The 23,125-nt window shown below is 28.8% G+C and overlaps 2 protein-coding genes across 6 annotated transcripts in view; both read right to left on the bottom strand.

Annotated features, from left to right (window-relative positions):
• The window catches only part of Cip4 (formin-binding protein 1-like Cip4), a 55,153-nt gene that overhangs the window by 9,088 nt on the left and 22,940 nt on the right, over window positions 1-23,125 (bottom strand). For all 5 annotated transcript variants that reach the window (XM_029313615.2, XM_029313616.2, XM_029313618.2 and 2 more), the window contains exons 2-6: window positions 11,617-11,732; window positions 8,399-8,449; window positions 2,947-3,253; window positions 1,766-1,912; window positions 759-1,115 (exon numbers count right to left, since the gene is read on the bottom strand). In XM_029313615.2, coding sequence (XP_029169448.1) covers window positions 759-1,115; window positions 1,766-1,912; window positions 2,947-3,253; window positions 8,399-8,449; window positions 11,617-11,732 — 978 coding nt within the window. The remainder of the gene's footprint in view (window positions 1-758; window positions 1,116-1,765; window positions 1,913-2,946; window positions 3,254-8,398; window positions 8,450-11,616; window positions 11,733-23,125) is intronic.
• Window positions 4,772-6,689, bottom strand: LOC146724925 (uncharacterized). The gene is made up of 2 exons (XM_085488037.1): window positions 5,465-6,689; window positions 4,772-5,361 (listed from the first exon to the last, which is right to left on the bottom strand). The coding sequence occupies exons 1-2, from the start codon at window positions 6,534-6,536 to the stop codon at window positions 4,811-4,813; spliced, it is 1,623 nt and encodes a 540-aa protein (XP_085344163.1). The 5' UTR covers window positions 6,537-6,689; the 3' UTR covers window positions 4,772-4,810.

The following is a 23,125-nucleotide window of genomic DNA, read 5'->3' as shown; positions in this document are numbered from 1 at the left end:
GAGAAAATCCGCTTTATAAATAATAATTTGAGAATTGCTTCGAGTAATCATAAAATTCAAAGAATGCGGAATCTAAATATACATGCGCAATAGAAATTCGAGTGCGTAAAAAAAAAAAAAAAAATAAATTGCAGGCCTATCGGCGAATAAAAGAGGTGCACAAGTATTATATATATATATATATATATATATATATATATATATATAAAATTAAAATATAAATAATGGAAAAATAGGAAAATGAATTTCGAAGAATTTTGGGGCATGCACTATAAATAATATTTATGCAATATTTCCTGTTTATCCTTTTCTCTTCGAGAATGCAATGAATAGGTAGATTATAATATTAGCTCTTCTCTCTTTGGAGTCGTGCAAGTTCTAGGCTTCCATAATTGTAAAAATAATCAAATTATTTCTCAGGATTTTCTAGGAAAATTTAAAACTGTATAACTATGAATTATTAATTTAATAAATTATATTAAATTAATCAATTAAATTATTAATATAATATTAATATATTAACAAATGTAATTCTATAAAAAAAATTATTGTGAAATATCGCCCAGACTCCACGACTTCAAAATTAAAGATAACGCGAACACAGGATATCCATATTCCAAAAGATATGCTTATATCTCTTAATAAATATCAAGGACGTTCCAGCCTGACTTGCTATATTATTGCCGTTCTTTCTTTTCAGGACATCCTATGCCATTCGAGATCTCGCGATCCAAGAAGAGACGCGAAGGGATATCTACCTTATTGCTGCTAAAGATGCCGAAGAGGCCGACTCTCTTCTTAATTTTGCCACCGGAAACGGTGCCCTTCACCGTAAGATGATTGTGAATCGGCTGCATGACAGGCTGGGCCAGCTGGCTGTTGCTATCGTAGTTCTTCGCGACCGACAGATCCTCGAAGGGAAAATCCCCGGGCGGCTGGAAGCCGCTCTTGTAACGCTCGATCACCAGCATCGTGTCCTCCTTCTCGTTGATCTCGTTCGCCGCCTTCTCGATACCGTCCAGGCACTGAGCGATTATCGGCGCGACCGCCCGCTCGATTTCCACCGACTTCATCATGTAGTTCCGCATATTCTTTATCCTCTTCTCGTCCAACTCCTGCAGGCAAAAATGTCACGTATGTAGGACGATCAACTGAACTGAGAAATGCAAGGATCAATAAAGCTAAGACCACTTCTGGCCTGAATGGCAGAGTGCCATCATTTTTCTCCGATGAAAACATTTATATTATTTGATAAAAATTATACTTAATTTTATTATATAATAAATTATATTAAATTATGAATTAATTGATTAATTAATTAATTAATTAATTAATTAATTAATATATTAATATATTAACAAATTAATAGTTCTTTCTAAATCATATATAAATTAAGAATAGTTTAAAATAAATTATTATCTACTATTAAATAAAATAATAAAATATTATCTATTTAAATTTAAATGAGAATTGATTAGCTCTCTTGAGAAGACTGAACAGTCAAAACAATTATAAATAATTTGTATAATTAAAAAACTAATATATTGAAAAATCTATATTTTCAAGTCTGTCAAATATATAATTAATAACAGACAGTGTTCTTGAAACATTTCCTTATTCAATAATAAAAAAATACATGAAGAAATGATATAAAGAATATTTTTTAAAATAATTAATATCATGGCAAAATACAGACAAGATATAATAAAGCGTAACAGAGAAAAAACCACGGACGCAATTGCGTACAGTTATGACAAAACAGTACCTGAAGATGCTGAAACACTTCCGGCATCGCCGTGTGGTAGTGTTGCGTCTGCATGTCATTCGTTTTTTGCAGTTGATTCGCGTACTCCGTTTTCGCCTCCTCGCTCTGCTGAGTCTTCATGGTCATATTCATCCTCTGCTTCTCCACCTGATCATCGCGAAGGAATCGATCATTATTATCAAGCGCCAACATAAAGAATATATCCTTATTAATATAATTTTTAATAACACTTTGACACTCATCTTTATAAAAAAAAATTCCTCAAGATTTCATATATATGCTCTCGTTATAAAAAATTATTATTAAGGCCCCTGCGTTCTCGCCGCAGCCATGTTAGATTGTGACGTCAGAGGCGAGAAAGCACAAGTGCTGAAAATTCTTAGATATTTTTAAATAAAGATATTTCAATAAAATATCTATCTATCTATCTATCTATCTATCTATCTATCTATCTATATATATATACTATTTCAAGCGGCTTTAGCACACTTTCAAAATACCTCGAAAATTATTCTTCCTCCTTGACAATCAATCAATAAACGTGAAATAATCGTGATATCAGACTTTGTCATGCGGAATGACTGTGCATGCGTAAAGACCAGACAGATTGGGCATTTTACAGCTGTTGATTGATTATAAAGAGTAATAATTTTCGAGGTATTTTAAGAATATGCTAAATCTATCGTGTTTCTATCTGTTGTTTCATCAAAATATCTTTATTATAAAATGGATATACTTATAATACTTATAATTATAGTATTATAATATTATAAATAACTTAATATAAGTACTTAAATACTTATAATAGCACTTAATAATACTTTCTATTAAAATAGTACTTATAAGTACTTTATAATTATATATTACAGTATTAAATTGTCATATAAGTACTAATAGTAACAAAAGTACTTAAGTACTTATATAAGTACTTAAGTATATAAGTACTTATATAGTATTATTATAAGTACGTAAGTTATTATTAAGTATATAAGTACTTATATAAGTACTTAAAATGGCATCTAAGAATTTTTAGCGTGCGTTTTCTCGCCTCTGACGTCACATGGTCGGCGAGGAGTCAGAAGCCTTAAACTCTTCAAGTTTTTCTGGGATTCCTCCAAAGATGAAGTCTGCTTTCAGAAAAAATCGTGAAAAGGAGGTTCGAGGACAGAAAATCTTGTTACCTCTGCTCTTGACAGATTGAGATCCGCGTCCGCTCGCTGATAATTTTCCACAGCGCGTTCCGCTTCCCGGAAAGCCTTCTCGTAGGCCTTCCTCGCCCGTTCCAGGTTCCCGATCTGGCCAGCCAGGGTAGCCATCAGTCTGGCGCCCTCCTGCAGATGTTTTTTGCGATCCTCCTTGAAGTCCTTCACCAAAATATTGAGTTCTCGCAGGACATTAGCCTGGAGGTTCTCTGCGATCAGCTCCCGCTGGCCGGCCTGGTCGTTCACCTCGTTCAGCTCCAGCTTGAACGCCCGACAAGGACTGTACCTGAGGAAAAAGAACGTACAGGTTTCATTTCTCCTTCTTCGTCTTCCATTTATGTCTCCACATTTTTTTATTTCAAATCTCTATTTTTTTCTCTATTTTATCGATTGGTGTATTTAGACTGATTTATAATTAGTATATTTTAGATATATTTAGATTGGTTTCTTATTTTCTTAACTTTGTCCTGCATTTTGTTTGTTTAAGAATTTGCTTCCTACCGCCTTTTAATCGCTAGATTTCCTTGTATCGCTTAACATGCAAAGAAATGTTCACTTAGCTAGCCTATATGTGGATTTGCATTTCATGTATATGCATGCAAACGGTTATCTTAATTATAGATAAATCGAATAGATAACACTGGCCGAGTTTAACATAATTGTGTTTCCGCGTTAATTGAACGTAATCGTTGCGCATAGAGGGAAAAAATAATTCCCGATCCAAAACATAAAATCTAAGAAGCTGAGAAGCCTAAATCTCCACCCACGTCGATTAGTAGTATCACATGACATGTGCTGGGCAAGGACGTGACTTGGAGGGGTCTTGCAAAGTTATTGAACTTATAAAGTATTCCTCCCACACTAAATAATGAGGCTGCTCTTATTTTCTTTCTAGGTAACTTAGAAGTAGATTCGAATTTGGTTACATGGTTTCTCTCGAACTCTATAGTTATTTCGAGAGAAAAAAAAACTAGTACAGTCAAGTAGACTCAAACCTAGATAGATTCAAACTCTTTAGAAGTATCTCAAAGATGCAAACAAAAGCAGTACTTTCAAGTATATTCGAACCTGGATCAAATATATTCAAATTTTTTATGAGTACATATGAGAAATTTTACATTATGTATATGTAGAAAATATCATGCATTTTTATTTTAGAGTTTGAGTACCATTTGTTAAAGATTCGATTCTCTTTACGGTAGAAAGTATTTAACTCTTCTACTAGTTCCTAATGATACTTTCTATTGAAATAGTACTTACAAGGGACATGTCACAACTGTCCGGAACCGATTTGATTCTCCTTGAAATATGTTGTTAAATACACAAATCTAAAAGACACGTATTTTTTTATACGTGCGCAATTTGAGTTTTAAGGGGTGAAACACCCCTTTAAAGAATAACGGTATTTTTCTTTAGGATCAAATATCTGCTAAACTATAAGAGATATAAAGAAAAAACGTACAACAAATTTTAATGGCTTGAAGAGTACTTTAAAGTTATATGAACAAAAATTTTTTTTTTTTTTTTTTTTTTTAAAAAACCCTCACCACCTAATTTTTTTTTTCAAAATTAAAAATTTTGTTTTACCTAATTTAAAGCTTATTTTTTTCCAAATTCAACCATGTGTAATAAAGTTATGTTACGAAATATCATTTTCGAAAATTAATTATAAACGCTCCCGTATATACGCTCATCCGTGCTATGTGCGTAAGTAATTACCGTCGAACAATAAAATATATAAAAAATGTTTTTGTATAATTCTTATTTATGTTTTCTATGTATTTATAACTGTGTATTGTGTATATTTAGATTTTTTAAAAAATGTATTTGCATTTTATATTATTCACTCATTATACACATTACAATAATGATATTCGACAAAAAAATGTTTCAAACATAATGACTTCTTGCACCAAGAACATCTTACTACAGCTATATTATTGCAACCTTCGATATCACATTTTGTTAAAGTTTCGTCTAAACTAAAGTGTACTGGATTTTCGAATTCGTCTGGTCTTTCATTCGTATAACCACTTTTAAACCACGAATATTTAAATAAGTTTTGATATCGTGGGGATGACAATTGATTATGTATCAAAGATTGCAATTTTATTATATTATTTCGTTCATGTAAGTTTATATTACTTTCCAACAGTAAAACCGCATCTGAAAATCTTTTAGCAAAATTTTTCCAAATTCTGAATCCATAAACATCTAATGGTTGTATTTTCCCTGTAGTTCCTTTCGGTATTATCATAGTAGTAATATGTGTTCCAGGAGGTGTTAAATCCGAAATCATATTGGGGCAATGTCCAGTCCATGAATCGATAAGAAGAACGCTATTAGGACCAATGTTTGCGAAATAAGCTTCTTCTAACCACATTTTAAAATGATCTGTACAAAATATAAATGTTAATTTAATAGTTTTTTTATGACTCTTATTAAATTGTTAAATAAAATAAGGTTGTTAAAAAAAGTAATTATAAAAGGAAAATACCTGATGTCATTTTACCAGATTTCGATGCTTTTACAATAACATTTTCTGCTTTAAATAAATTTTCTTGTACTCTTGGTCCAAATTTACCATTAGCTTCTTTTAATACAATAAATAAAGGGGACAACAAATTGCCATTACAGGATATTATTGGTTGTATCGTATATGAATGGGTTGTTGATGATATGGATTGCACGACACGTTCTACTTTCTTTTCTCCCTGGTTAGACAATGATCTTCCAGAGTGAAGTTCCAATTGGAAACCACTTTGATCTGAATTGTAAATATTTTCAGATCCAAACTGTTCAATAAGAGGTTTTACTGTTTCCAGAAAATCATCAGCTGATTTTTGCAAATCAGCAGAATCTTCTAATGTTCTTCTAGTGACAAACTTCGTAACTTTTCTTGAAACAATTCGGTGAGACTTCTTAAATCTTGCTATCCAACTGTGAGATGCTTTAAATATAGGATTTAAATTTCCTATTTCTTCTTGAGCTTGTAAAGCCCATCTTTTTAAATCAATATCATGAACCATGAATCCTGATTCGACAGCTGCAGTAAATTTATCATGTGTAAATTTGGAGATGTAAGATAATTTTTCTGTACGACTTCCACCTGATTGTATTTGTTCTTCCCATCGCCTTAACTGACGTTCAGATGAAACTCTTCTAAATTTATTTTGTACTACTCTTAGAGGACGATTCCTTTTTCTGTCATTACTGTTTTCATCAGTGTCCCGAAATCGCCAATACTCAACAGCTCGTCTTTTATAAGAACTATCAAAATTTGTATCATCATTTGAACAATGAGGATGAGAATTTAAACTATCTTCATGCCATGCTTCTTCGTCATCTTCAATTATTTCAAAACTATGTAATTTATAAGGTTCTTCATAATCGAGATATATTTCTTCCGTTACTTCCACCCCATTATAATGAAAAACGCTATCCAGTAATATTTTTTTAATGTTTTCCTTTAATTCCACTTCTGCTTCAGTTACTGGCGTTTCTGTTAAATATATTGAATTTATTGACACCAATAAAAGTCTAACAACGTTAAGCGGATTGATAATCATATTCAAAGATGTTATATTTTGCTTTCTATTGCAATAAAAGAACAGTTTACACAGATATTATTACAACGAAAAGACTACACCGACTGTGAGAATTATGCTGCTACATGAACAATTTATATTAACTTATCAGAAATACGTCATCACATAATCTTATTTTATTATTTATTTTAACGTATTAAAGATTTTATTGTAAAAATTATAACTTATCTGGAACACGTACACATAATCTTATCTTATGATTCATTTAACGTAAGATATAAAATTTGTTTATGCCAAATATTGCGACATTGGTATTCGCAAGATTCAATTAAAAAATAATTTTATTATAAAATATAATTGTTTTTAATTTTTATAGAAGAAATTAAATATTAAAGAAATAATAAGAAAGCAGGGGGTATATTTAAAAAATTCTTATTAATTATATTTAAAAATTTTTTTTTAAATCTAAATATACACAATACGCAGTTATAAATACATAGAAAACATAAATAAGAATTATACAAAAACATTTTTTATATATTTTATTGTTCGACGGTAATTACTTACGCACATAGCACGGATGAGCGTATATACGGGAGCGTTTATAATTAATTTTCGAAAATGATATTTCGTAACATAACTTTATTACACATGGTTGAATTTGGAAAAAAATAAGCTTTAAATTAGGTAAAACAAAATTTTTAATTTTGAAAAAAAAAATTAGGTGGTGAGGGTTTTTTAAAAAAAAAAAAAAAAAAAAAAATTTTTGTTCATATAACTTTAAAGTACTCTTCAAGCCATTAAAATTTGTTGTACGTTTTTTCTTTATATCTCTTATAGTTTAGCAGATATTTGATCCTAAAGAAAAATACCGTTATTCTTTAAAGGGGTGTTTCACCCCTTAAAACTCAAATTGCGCACGTATAAAAAAATACGTGTCTTTTAGATTTGTGTATTTAACAACATATTTCAAGGAGAATCAAATCGGTTCCGGACAGTTGTGACATGTCCCTTGTTAGATACTTATATATATAATTATAGTATTATAATATTATAAGTACTTGTATTATAAGTACTAATATTGTGTACTAATATTATAAGTATTTATAATAGTACTTAATAGTACTTTCTATTGAAATAGTATTTATAGCACTTAAGTACTTAGAAATTTTAATAATACTTATTTCAAACCTTGCAGGTACTCGATCTAAAATTCAAATATAAAACTATTCTAGATTCGATTATTTCGTAAAAGTACAATATATGAAATAATTATTTCTTCGAATCCTAAAAACTTGATTCTTGGATTCGACTCGGATTTTTAAGTGCATATTAAACTTGATTTCATTTCAAACTTGAATCCTCCGACTTTGTGCTTCCTCAATTACGCAATTCTTATTTGAACCTTGACCTAAGCAAGTTCTTAATTATTAGCATGGTACGCATTCTATGCGCCGAGTTAGAAAATTAATGAATTATGATTTCGCGGAACTCGCAACGAATTAAAAAAGTCTGCATAGAAGAGTTTCGTAGCGACGAAATATTCATACACGAGATACGTTGTTTTGATACTCGTGTGTTTCGATATTACTTTTGTATGTCACGATATAGTACCTATCTATTTCCGCCTATCAAAGTTCTCGACCAATCTTAGATAGAGTCTGTATACAAAATATCAAAGAGCAATGAATATGTGTATACATACATATATTGAAATCGCCCACGGGATTGATGGATAAATTACATCCAGACTGGATAATTTGAATATGTTTGTTACTCTTTGATGTTTTATATACATATACTTGATGAGAATCTGAAATCGGCTGGTAACTCGAGAAGAGAAGAAAAGAGAGAGAATATATGTATGAGCTTCATATACTTACTGATAATCCTCCTCCTCCTTCTTCTTCGGTTGATAACTCTTCACGAGACGTCTGCAATAAAAAAAGAAAATTATTTGTGCACCTGGTTGGTTGCTATTCTCACGGAGATGAAATGATGTCGCGGCTTATTACTGGGAAGCCTTATATAATTATTAGGAACTGTTAAACAATTGGGAAATGTGTGGATCTGTCGAAAGTGTTTTGCGTTTTTCTTAATTTTTTAAATTTAGAGTTAGTTTTTTCTTTAAAAAAATATCGATAATTTCTAATGCAAATAAATAATAACAATATGTTTTAATCTCATTATGTCATCTTATCTGCAAGTTTTATATACATATTAAAATTTAGATTACTAAAAAATTATTTGATAAGTGCTAAAAATATACATAATAATAAATCAATATTTTTAGAATTAAATATTTATGATAAAAATATTCTATAAAAAACATATTGTGATTTTTTATCAAATAAAGAAACATTATTAATACATATACACATATATTATTGTATATTATAGTAAATAATAAATTATCATACTATATTTATTACACATTTTATTATTTAATAAAATATTATAAATTGTATAGTATATCATCTCTTGAACAGCTGTCAATTTTACAGTTTTCACACGTTTTCGCCCGATTTCTTTTACGGGGAAAGCTGTTCATATACGTATTCAGAAATTTACAATGCATGTTCCTACCCATCGAGGTGCATCAACGAGTTAAATCACGAATCGTACGCGTGTCGCAATAATAATCGGAGAAATATATCAGATCGCGAGAGCGCGGGAAATTATTTTCGATCGTAACTCGCGAATTAAACGGAATCCGGGGGCGTGCCGTTTTAATTTTTACGATGTGCTATATACACGTCGGACTATAAATACATTATATCGCGATGAATCTCCTGCAACCTTGATGCAGCAAAGCTGCGCGAAGATTTCAAGAAAAAAATTTTGAAGAAAATGAACAAGAGGCAATAAGAGAATGATTTATCTCTTCGCGAATAAAAATTGTTTAGTATACTGTAAAAAATATGTAAAATTATATAAATAATAAATGTAATTTTACATATTTTTTTACAGTATATAACTCATAATAAATATTTCTAATTATATATTTTTTAATTTGTAAACTAATTCGGAGGAACTTTCCTGACTTATTGTTAGATATTTTAATAAGAATCAACTCAGAATGATTCTGTAGAATAATACATATTTTCTCATTAAATATAAAAAGTTGTAACTTAAATGTATTTATACAACTTATAAATTAATATAACTATTTTATTATGTGACATAATTAATTATATTTTAATATCTAAATTTTTTAAAATCCTTTCCTTGAAAGAAGATATACCATACATGATAATATAAATTAATTAATATAAATTAATGAATAATAAATTAATTAATAGAAATAATATAAATTGCATTGAAAAAAGTAAAATAAAAAATATTTCTGCCTTGACAAATTTTGTTCCAATTATACTTCTATAATTTTTTTAAGCTAATTAATTAAGAGCCGAGCGCTGTACGAACTCCTCTTTTTCGTTAAAAATTACTTATTTTCGATCCCGATTTGCATTATTTTTTTCTATTATTTAATTACAAAGTGTGTGACTTAATAATGCATACAAAGGCAATTTTGTATATATTTTACACCCTACAATCAGCACCGGAGGAAACCTGCGGCGAAGTAATTAAGCGTGATGCAAAATGCAGTAATTAAGAGTGGAAGAACGAATGGATTTCGAGACACCCGATAAACAAAAGTGCGACCACAGTGGACGGCATTCACGGAGCGCGGACAAGGGACCTCTTTAATACAATATTATACCAACTATATGTACAGGGTGTCCCATTTTAATGTCCCACCCCAAACAACTTTTTTATTTTTTATTGTAAAAGAAAATATTTCAGACAAAAGTTGTATGGTTTCGAGGGGGACAGGTACGATTACCGAAAACTAAATATTTTACATTTTATGTTAAAAAATTGTTAACTTCGAACCTTTATAACTCAAAAAGTACTTAATGAAAAAATACTTTATTATAGAGTTTTGGAAAACTTTCGAGATAAACTGTAAGAATATAAAATAAAAAATAGGGGTTCATAATAAAGAAATTGATAGTGACCTTTACGTGACTTTCAACTTCGAACCTTTATAACTCAGAAAGTACTTAATAAAAAAATGTTTTATTATAGTGTTTCGGAAAGCTCTCGACATCAGCTACAAGAATGTGCAATAAAAAATAAGTGATTCCATTTAAAAAATGGAAGGTGACCTTCACGTGACTTTCAAGCAACTACTCAAGGTCAAACTAATGGCACCATCTTATGTGGGACATTAAAATAGAACACCCTGTATATCTCGCCACGTCCCTGAACCCATCGCGAGGGATGCGTGAGACACGCTCGTTATACAGGATGTCCCATTGAAATCGTTCACCTTGGATGTCTGCACCCTTCGTCGAGGTTTATCCGAGGAAAAAGGAGCAGTATGCACGAACACGAATGCATCGGGACGGGGTACATGCAAGGTGCATAAAAGCGAAATCGAGTGACCCCGCGTGCACCTGCTGTCAGTCATATATCTCTTCGCGTCAAATTATTTTCCAAATAGAATATCGGTTTCTCCTCTCGTCTTTCTTCAATTTTTTCGTATTTTTATAAAATGTAAAATATATATACAGTCTCATAAAATACTCGGAAAATACTTAATGAAAATGAACTTTATTATAGTGTTTTGGAAAACTTGGAAACAAATTTGACCTTCTAATGACCTTCAAATTTGACTTCTAGGTCAAAGTCAAGGACACCATCAGATGTCCCCCTCGCAATCCAATAACTTTTGTATAAAACACTTTTGATAGCTTTTATTTTTCAAATATATTAATCCATTATTTAAAATAGAACACCCTGTATGCATAAATCTATATTATTAATATAATACAAAAAGTATAACATAATAATAAAATAATAATATAATATATATAAAAATATAATATAAAAAAATATAATATAAAATATAAAAATTTTATAAATTAATAGATAAAAAATTAAATACAACAATTAGTATTATTAAAAATCTATCTATTATTTGTATTTATTATTGTTGATTCATGAATATCTAAATATTTTCTACTTTTTTATAATCCTCAATTATTTCTGAATTATCCTTAATAAAAATAAAATAAAATGTTGCATCTCTTACCTGAGTTTTGCTGCATATTCAAACTCGATTGCACACCGATCGCGTATGAAGTGGCCATACCTTTCGAGAAACTCTATCCCTTTTTGCGTGTGTAGGGACAGATTCTCGAATTGATCCTGAAAACACAAAGGAAATAATAAACATTAATATTCAAAATTATTATAATGCTAGAACATTTTTTTTTATTTACAAAAAAGATATATAAAATAAAATATACATTTATTCTCAATGGTTTTAAATATATACTAATATATATATATATATATATATATATATATATATGTATATATATATATATATATCAATTTATATATAAAACTAGATTTATATAAAAAATGTTTCAAGATGTTTAAAACAAAAATTTAAAAATTAAAAAAATTAAAATTAAATTTTATTTCTTATATAGCACACAATGATATTCAAAGAGAATGTAGGATAAGAAATAAATATCTCATTTAAATAAATAAGAGAAATTTTAATAATTTTTTTTCAAGGACGAAATTATTACTTATTTAAAAAAAGTTTTGTCTAAGGTGTCGATTTCGCCTGGCAAGAGTGTGAATTTTTCTCCGTCAAATGAACAATCCGACCGTATCTATCGCGGTCGACGACTGAGAAAAACCTCTTGGCACACATACGCCCCTCGTTTTCTCTCTCTCTCTCTTTCCTCCTCCGTTTCCTTCTTCTCTATCGCTACCGCGGGACAATGAAGAATTTCGCAAGCAACGCGCGCGGAAAGATTTCTGAGTACCGTTTAGCGATTCGGCACGAAAAGTGAAACTGGACATATTATCATTCAGTTTTCTCAGGCAAAGCATACAGACGAAGCTTATATTTCGCTTTCCCATATATTTCTTCATATGAAAATTATTTTTATTATTTTTTATTAATAAATAACTTTATAAACTTAATTAAAGTAAGTTTTAAATGAAATTAATTTAATAAAACTTTTGATTTTTTGATGCTTAAAACGATGCCACAAACTAATTTCAAGTTTCCGAAATAATTGAAGTTTGATATGCAAAAAATATTATAGCTTTTTTGTAATATTTAAAATTTTTTTTATGTGAAAAAGGTTAAAGTTAACTGGAAATTCTGATCAGATGTCACAATTAGAGTACATATGAAAACAAAGCGAGAACTTATCGGGTTTAAATTAAAACCAAAAAAAATTTTAATTTCTAAATAAAAAAAAAAAGAAGAGAAAAGAGTGCAAAAAACGATGTTTTATCGATAAAATAGGATGGTGTTTAGGATCCTCTTAATGGGATGCTGAACATGACTGTTTTACTTAACTGACTTTGAGTTCAAGGGCTTTTCTTTTTATTAGCTATACAGATTAAAAAATCCTCCACAATTAAAATACTGATAATAATAAACGGGGAGCGCTGTAATTTCGTATAAAAAACAATAAAAGTTAAAAAATTACAGTTTTTATTGGCCTTTTGCATCAGCTCATAACAATACTTATTTAATACAAAAGTTATGCAGTTTATTTGTGCACAAAATATGGCGCTCCCAATAGAGATGACATGAAAGAATACAGAAATAATAAAAATGAGATTAAACGCCTGTATCAAAAGATTCGTACTTGAATGAATTATGTAGGTATATTTGCACGCGGAATCGATGTCGAGGCATAAAACAGCAAAAATTAGTTAGACAGCGCTCCCCATTCATTATTATCAGTACTTTCATTGTGGAGGATTTTTCAATCTGTATATTCAATAAAAAGTAAACCTAACCTAACTTATAGTCGGTAAAACAGAACAACGGCAGCATCCCCTTAAGGGGATCCACGATTAAAGTACTTAAAAAAAACGGACCGCGCTAGTTATAATTCTATATATAAATCATATAAAAATGAAAAATTACAGTTTTGTTATCGATTTCTTTTGTGCCAGTTCGTAAAATACTTATTTAATAAAAAAAGTTCTGCAGTTTGTCTGTGCATAAGATATAGCTCGCGCAATAGGGATAACATGAAAGAATATTAATGCACAATTAGAAGTGAGATTACAAATTTAATAAAAAAGTTATATATTAATAAATTTTCATGCATATATTTGCGGTTATGTGTGGTGCTAACCTATCGAAGTTTGACCGTCAGTCCGTCATCTCCTTAAGGATAAATCAAGCCATTACAAGAGGGGAAAAGGAAGGGGAAGCGAGAGAGAGAGAGGCAAAATCCTTCGTCCATAAGACTGGTATTTGAAACTCGCGTTACTTTCATTTCCAATGAGCCGCCATTCAAGGGCCACGTGGCTTCTTACGGTCATACACGGTCATACAAGCGCGTCCTTCTTCATCTTCTCTCGCGACGTCTCGTATCTTACAGCTACCTTATGGCGCGAGGAGAAGAAAAAAAGGACAAGATCTCGACCGGAATACCTGAATCACGTGTGCGCGATTTGCGGTTCAAACGGCGTTAAATGGAAGGAGGAAGTCGTATCGAAGATTTTTCTCTTCACTCAACCGTGAACAAACTGACGTAAAAAATGAGATAAAATTGAGACTCTCTGTATAAATAATGAGATAATCATCTCCGGACCTATCCTGAAATACAGAATTTCCTGTCTTGTTTGTATGCTTACAGGTTAGTTTTAGCTATATACGCATATATTAAATTTAAAAAAAATTTAAATAAATATTTGGATTCTTATAGAATAAATGAGAAAGTAAAATAATGGTTTGTATTTGAAGAATTGCAATGCGTTAAAATCTGTCTTTCTTTATATTATAATATACAAATAATATATAATTTTTACAGCTGTAAGAAAAGATTTACATAAAATGCAAGAAATTGTAAACAATATTTATATAATATTAATAGATATACAGGAAAATTAGCTTCCTTAAGCTTATTTTCCTCTCATATAAGCTGTATTTAAAAAATCAATTGAAAAAAACGTGTTTTTTAAAATTATGTTTCAGTTATCGATGCATTATGATTGAAAACTTTGTGCAAATCATGATGAAAGTTTATTTATTGTTAAGTGTTTAATTGTCACACAATGAAACTAATTAAAGAGCATATCGGATTTTATAAAATATAAAAAATATTCTTATTTAATAAAATTAAAATAAAAAATAATATGTATAAATATCAAACAGCCATTTCTTTTAATTAATGTTATTGAAAAAAAGTATTCATTAAAAAATCATAGAAAAATCTTTATCTCTATAAATATATACATATTTATATTATCATTGTAAATAGTTCGGAAAAAATTATGTTATGTGATATCTCAAAACTCGTGACATTATATATTGTTTTCTATATAATTATTTTTTTAAGTAAAAATTCTTATATTATAAAATATCAAAATTACAGAAATTTTTCTAGCATATTCTTAATATGTAGTGTTTATCAATATGTACATATATACATATAAATATATGTATACATATACAAATATCAATCAAATTGCCTTAATTTTGGTTTACTATAATTAACTTAAAAATCATCGTCAATTTAAAATCACATTTACGTATACAATAAAAAACTAATAAATTTCCTTATTATAATACTTTACAGATTTTCTTGAAAAAAAGTAATTAGAGATTTTTGTTGAACTAGCCCTAAAATTTTTATAATCATTTCGATCATATGTAGATATGAGAATTTTATAATATTTACAGTGTGATAATCTTTTGTAAACAAATTTATACATATACACATACACATATATATCATAATATATACAATATATTGCCGTATATGTATAAAGATTTAAGATTGATATATGTATGTATATACATAAGTATTGTTTTGCTAAAATTCTTTTACAAATATTGTTTTACACAAAGTTACTGTTAAATCCATGGATTTAAATTCGAAATGCAATGCCTGTTACATTCCGAGACTTTACATGTCATATTTGATTCACGATACAATCGATATTTTTGCTTTGGAAAATCTAAACTCCACAACCGTCTGGTTCCTCCAACATCTTTTAAAAGACTTGAAACGGGAAATTTCCTCGCTGTGCCTCATTTCGAATTCTGTCAACCAGTTATTATTCGGCCGTTTATGTTTAATCCAAGATTTACATATGTTTTCACGTCGAGCTAACTCGCAAGCAAGCGTTGATAATTTTTCGAGGGCGCAAAGTTGACAGGTACAATAATTTTCCCGTGTTTCGCATCTCCACGTTTTCAAATCATTCAAAAGCGATTCCTCTTGTAAGTATGTCAGCCTCTTCTTGCAAGGATTTATTATTTCGTCGTATATTTCATGATTGCTTGCAGCTTTGGAGTGCGAAGCAGAACCTCCTTCAATATTTGTTTCGATCGCTGAATCGAATTTGGATTTTCTTTTATAAAATTGTTCTTTACGTTTTTTAATTAAAATTTTTTTCCTTAAAATAAAGAAAGTAAGTCGGTATTTCTTTCTCGCTTGGTTCCTAGGCATTTTATTTTTTAGAACTTTTTTCGCAGCTCTCTCGAGCCTATTACTTAGTGCGAGATGTTTTTTCATTTTTCTCCTCATTTGATCCATTTCTAATTTCTATTATTTCTGTTATTAATATAATCTACGGAGGAAAGAAAAAAAAAGAAATAAATCCATGTAGATCTATTGTGTACTTAAATTTTTATCTTGCTCTTTTAATCACTTATCTTCAATATGTATTTACACAGTAGGAAAATTTGTGTTTTTCTTGTTAAAAACGATTCCTCTGTTCAAGTTTTTGTATTAAATATTTAACATATTCATGTGTTAATTTAACATATATTGCTGTTGTGTTAATTGAACTTAAATGTAAAATTATTAAAACAACTGAAAAAAGATGTAAAAATAACAAAATGCATCTATTTTTAATTTTACATAATAAATATGTTCTGTTTTATTAATAACAAGATTTATCTGTAAAAATTTAGAAAAAAATGTTGATTTTTTATTTTATAATACAAATATGAACGATAAAATCTAAAATTGACATATTTTTAGTTAATTTTTGCATTAAAACTGTTAATTTTACATAAAATTTATTTTACTTAAAGATAATTACTTGAAGTTTTGCATTTATTTTGTGTTAAAATATTAATACAGTATCTGCGTCTCTATTTAACATATCCATATTATGTTAAATTAACACAAACATTTCTGTAGAGACATTTTTGGGACATGTGATATCTGTTAAATTTGACACAAATTTTTCAGCTGTGTAAAAATCAATAATGAATTGAATCTTTTCCCGTATATAATAAATAAACTACACATTTTTTTATATTATTTGCATGCTCTAATAAGTTTTTCACAAAACTTAAAAACGAAATTAGTTTGATATTTCATTGTACTTACAAAATAAAATATAATTCGAAGGAAATATATTTAAATTGAACGTTTTCTCGCGACGAGAGAAATGTATGTCTTACTTCGATTATATGCAAACAATGACTGAGACACTTGAATGTCAACTAATTTCAACGTTCCCAGCATTATATTTGGAAGATATAATTTAATTCGAAGAATAAGTGTCGTCAACAACAAGCGACATATTTTTCACCTCTGTGAATTTGACACTTAAGTTTTCACAAAATTAATTTTATTTTAACTCTCACTTCTGTTGAGAATTCTGGATAGCAGCACACCTCAAGAGTTCTAACAGAAATTCTAATATAACGAAATACTTTTAATGTTACCGCTGATTTAAAGCTTTCATTGTTTTAAGCATTTTTAGCATCTTCCACATTTATCAATAGTTTTTTGGTTCCAGAACTACTTTTAAAATTAATAAGGAACCTTAGAACTCTTCGAGGTGCACTCAGACCTTAAAAAATTTTTTTCTAAAAAATGAGGTGCCGACTTTAGGTACAGTAATACATTTTTTCTCTATTTTTAAAGAAACGTATCCCTTCTTTTGCTTGTATAGATAGACGGTCATCCTGATTCTAAGGTAATCTTGGGTAATTTGATATAATATTTGGTAATCTTAAGTAATCTGAGGTAGTATTAGATAATCTAAGGTAGTATTAGGTAATCTATGGTAGTATTCGGTAATCTGAGATAATTTAAAGATAATCCATATCAAGATTAATTTTTTGTACAATAAGTATCTATAAAATTGATGATGCGCTAAGCTTTCGATTAAATAATTATTTTAAAAATAATGTTAAGAATAAAAATGTTATATTGTTGACATTTACGCGTAAAATCTTGTAAGATATATAATTCTATAAATATTTAATATATCAAGATAGCTGATATTCATGTCAATAGTTTATATAGGATCAGGTAACGTCAAGCTTTCGAGCACTACACATGTACCATATATGTACATATTATGTATACATGTATGTATGTATAGGATGTCCTATTTTAAGGGAATCTAAATTTTGTTTTGTTTTATCGATAAAATATTTTTGCTCATCCTTTTCTTTTTATTGGTTAAATAAAATAATAAATACTTTTCCCCGATTAAAGTGCATAAATAGAAACAAAGCGCGAACCTATGTAAAAAATAAAAAAAATGATGTTTTTTGGAACACAAAATGATGTTTTATCGATAAAAACAGGACGGTCTTTAGGATCCCCTTGAAAAATTTTTATTTTTTATTTATATTTTGACTGGCTATAAAAATCGATAAATCCTTTTCTACAATTAAAGTATTAATGTTAACAAACCGCGTTAGCTTATGATTTCAGATAATAAACAATCTGTATAGCCAATAAATAGATTTATAGTCGAATCTAATCTCATTTTTCGGTCGATAAAATAGAACTAATTCGACGCATAAATAGCAATTTGAGTGCATAAATAGAAACAAAGCGCGAACCTATGTAAAAAACAAAAAAAAAAAGTTTTTTGAAACACAAAATAATGTTTTATCGATAAAAACAGGACGGCATTTAGGATCCCCTTGAAAAATTTTTATTTTTTATTTATATTTTGACTGGCTATAAAAATTGATAAATCCTTTTCCACAATTAAAGTATTAATGTTAACAAACCGCGTTAGCTTATGATTTCTGATAATAAACAATCAGTATAGCCAATAAATAGATTTATAGTCAAATCTAACCTCACATTTCAGTCGATAAAATAGAACTAATTCGACGCTGTGTGTTTTATTGACAAATATTATTTTTATCCAACTACTCATTGACTATACAGAATGAAAAATCCTTTTCTCGAATTAAAGTAATAACAAATCTGGACTCCTATATATGTATAAAAAAATCAAGAAAGTTAAATAATTAGTTTTCTTATCGGTAATACGACATGATGCGGAAGACCAATAAGAAAACTGTCTTCATTCAACTTTCTTGTTTTTTTTTTGCAGACAGAGTCAGCATCCCCTTAGTAGATTCGTCTCGCATTTTACGCAATAATTTTCTTCCTCGTTCCTCCTCCACGAGATCGATACGGTATTTATTCGAATCGCACTCGCGGATCGGAGTCATTCGTGCGTCTCTACGTCTCGGATCTCGGAACAACTTTCTCATTGTGATAACTGTATAACTCGGCTCGTGGCTCGGCAAGTAATTTGCAACGAAATAACGGAGAACTGGTAGCGCAGGTGATCGTATAGTCGGCTTTCGAACACACACGTGCGCAATCACCGATCGGCTTTGCCCGTCGATATATCTCGAATCGGAATTATTATATAGATTCCGTTTTTCCTTAGGATATTTTGCCTCGCGAGCACCGATAACACGCCGCTGTTGATTGCGGAGCGTATCGCATACTTGAAGCAAACTATAGGGACCGTTCGACAAGGGAATGTATCTACAAGGTCACAGAATATTGAGAGAAATATCTCTGAGATACGAGAAATATGTCAAACCTAATCAATGTACTTGAGCTAAATTAAATTAAATTAATAAAATAAAAAATTCCTCTTTATTTCTTATATATATATATATTGCATTATTCTTTCAATTCTAAAGCATTTCAAAAATTCATATAATTATACACGATTAAAGATTTATTTCATAACTAATATTAGCTATAATATTTATCATATAAAAAAAAGAAATATGTGTAAATAAATAATTAAAAAATTACAAAACATTAATAATTCTAGAAAAAAATTGAGGAAATTATATTTTTCTATTTAATTTGCTTTTTAATCTTTTTAGTATCTTCAAATCCAAAGAAAATATTAAACCATTTTCTTTCTATATTCGAAAAATAATTACGACATATTTTTATGTTTTCATTAATATATATTTTTATTTTTTTTAAATATAAATATATAATAAATATTCGCTTTATACTTTTATAATATAATCTCAATCCTTCCTCGTAACATAATTCAATCGATTCTTCAAATATTTGCGCATATGAACGAACGAAGCGATCATTTTTATATTATGTGTCTATAAGATCGAAATCTGAAACCATGGAAATTATAGCGATTTCAACCCCCCTGACATAAAAATAATTGTGTTTGGACAGTATCGAGCGAGAGTGCATGATGACGACAGTCATTATTCATCGGACGACAACGTCATCGTCGCTTCCAAGTAGAATCGATCACGCTAAACGATTCGATAAAGAAACAAATTAAATTACTCCATTATGCCGAATCGATCTTAGGGTGTTATCCTCGCGAATTCGAGGCTTTGTCCTGCGTTTTTTGTTTATGTCGCAGGTCGATATGGGAAAACACATCGACGAGCTGTGACTCATCGCAGTGCGACCTTCTTCAAAAAGGTGCGTCAGTAAAAGAACGACATCGGAATCAAACAATACATTTTTTGTATTTTTATTTAGAACATAAAATATTATTGAAAAGTAGGTCTTATATATATATATATATATATATATATATATATATATATATATAATTTATAATGTTTTGTACATGTTACAGCATAAATATAAATATGTAATAATAATTGAAAAATCTTTAAAAAAATTAAAAGAAGAAATTTGGAATAAATAAAAATTATCACATTTCTTTACTATATTCTAAAGATTCCAAAAATACATTCATTTCCGTTTTTGAAGATAAATTACTTTTATTTCCTCTTTTCTAGCGATAAGTATCAAATGTTTTCTAAAAATTCGAAAATTTACAAGTATAAAATACATAAAAGCGCATATAGAAAAATCCAGCCTCTTCGGAGGACTTTCTTTTATTTTCCGATTATTTTCTATGTTCTAGATTCTGCTAAAATTCGCGTTTGTAGCAGAAACGGATTGTAAGGGTTTTTACGGAGAAAAAAATGGTAAAAATCGTAAAAATAGTTTGAAAGCATTAAGAGTCGCGCACGAAGCGAACTATTATGGGCTCGAACAAGTGTGCATTATATGAGTCACGGAATAGCGTTGGGGTGACTCCCACACCCTGCACCCCTATTGATCCTACATTTCTGTATTACTATATATACCCAACTCGGAAGGGACAAACGAGAAGATGACGAGCGAGCAAGATAGTAATGATGATAACAAAACGATATTGGAAGAAACAAATTGAAAAAAAGAGGATAAATACAAATATAATAAAAATATTGTATAATATTATAGTGAAGATAATGTAAAATGGAAATATTTTGAGAATATATTGAAAAGTAAATACTTAAGGGGATCCTAAACGATAATTGAGAAGTCTGTTGTTTTTTCCTGTTTTATCGATAAAATAAGGTTGGTGCACGAAAATGTAGAATGAACTATTCTCGTTTACTAGACTTCCAAATTGATATCTAAACATTCACTTATATTCCTTTATCCAATGCCAAATCCGCTCTGGTCTAATTTCAGGTAAAAAACAATTCGTATAACTAATAAATAGATTTATAGTTTATCTAACCTCACATTTTGTCGGTAAAACAGGAAAAAAACAACAGATTTCTCAAGAACGCTTAGAATTCCCTTAAGTAATTTTTTTCAGCAAAGTTTCAACTTTAAATTTATTCTTATTTAATTTTATATTTTAGTTTTTCATATTATTGTATTATATTATTTTTATATTATTATTATTATTATTATTATTATCAAGATTTGAACTTTTCTCTACGCAAATTAATTATTTTATTCTACATAAATTTAGTACTCAATTTTAAGAAAAAAATTCTTCGAACATTTTTTATTTCAAATAACAATTGAATTGATTTATTTCTCCCTTTTTTGCATTCCATATTATATAATATTTTTATGTTATCAAACAAGATATGTTAAATTATAATTTTTAGAAGCTACGTAGAAAAGTTGATGCGTACATGAAGCTACATTATTTCAATAAAATGCCACGAAATTCCGTTACATTATTAAAAAATTTAACAAATATTACGACCTAATTTTTTGATATTACAGCATAAAAAGTTGAGACCGTACAATCGATTTCGAATAATTGTGAAACAACCGTAAAAGCAAAATGTAAAATATTATCTTCGTTCTTCTATAAAAGATTCTTTATATAAAGATATATTTTCATCAATTTTTTTACATTCTAGCATTCTATTTAATTTTCCTTTCACTCTCTAGTTTCTCTTCCTACTAAATAAAATCACATCCAAACGATTGTCAAGAGTCAATTAATCAAATAAATAAGCAAATAAAAAATAAATAAAATTTGAGAAAGAATAAAAATATATTCGAATACATATATATATATATATGGTATATCTTGTTTGAAATCGTGCGTGCGACAAATAAAAAAAAAAGAATACAAAATTCAGAAACGTGACATCCCAGTCGGACGCCATTATTGCGCTTTGTGCATTGTGAATCTCACAGAATGCATTTATAGGCTTCGTTCTGTCGTAAATAAGCACAATGCGTCCAGTGTTCGAGTTAGAATGCGCAATGCAAAGGTATATAAAATCGCAGATTATGCGCTCATTTCGAAATCTCGCACGTGACGAGATTTCGTTATCGATCGAAAAGTTAGATTCGACTATAAATCTATTCATTGACAATATAGATTGTTTATTATTTGGAATTAATACTTTAATTGCAGAAAAGGATTTATCAATCCGTGCAGCCAATCAAAATATAAATTTACAAAATAAAAATCTTTTTATTTTTTCATAAGAAATAAAATATAAAAAATATAAAAAAAGATGAAAAAAAATTCAAATCAGAATCTTATCGGAACATGTCTGGGATTTTTCTCTCACAATCAGTAGAAAACCATTATGCCACTCTGATAAAGGAATTTCTTAGCTTACATTTTCTCTTAGAGATAAACAGACTAATAAAAATACATTATAGTATAATCATAGAACAGAATATCATAATACTAGTTGACACAGCCATAAATTATTTTAAACCATATACAACTGAGAAAGAATTATAAAATTAATAAATATTTATTTCAATACTGATTTATAAATCATTTATTTGAAACAAATGTCTGTTTTTAAAAGAATTTTCATACATCAAATAAATATTTTTTCACATCAAATCAATATTATTAATAGTTTTAAATAAATAATTTATAAGGCAGTATCAAAATAAATATTTATTCGAATTCAATAAATTTATTTTTCAGTGTACAAAGTGTTTCTTATAGATTTTTGAGCTGAAAACAATGCCGTAAATAAAATTTCACTAACA

Source organism: Nylanderia fulva, unplaced genomic scaffold (assembly GCF_048542155.1).
Source record: "Nylanderia fulva isolate GAGA-0341 unplaced genomic scaffold, ASM4854215v1 Scaffold110, whole genome shotgun sequence".
NCBI lineage: Eukaryota > Metazoa > Arthropoda > Insecta > Hymenoptera > Formicidae > Nylanderia > Nylanderia fulva.
The sequence above is the reverse complement of the archived record's forward strand: the minus strand, read 5'-3'. Positions and strand labels throughout refer to the sequence as shown.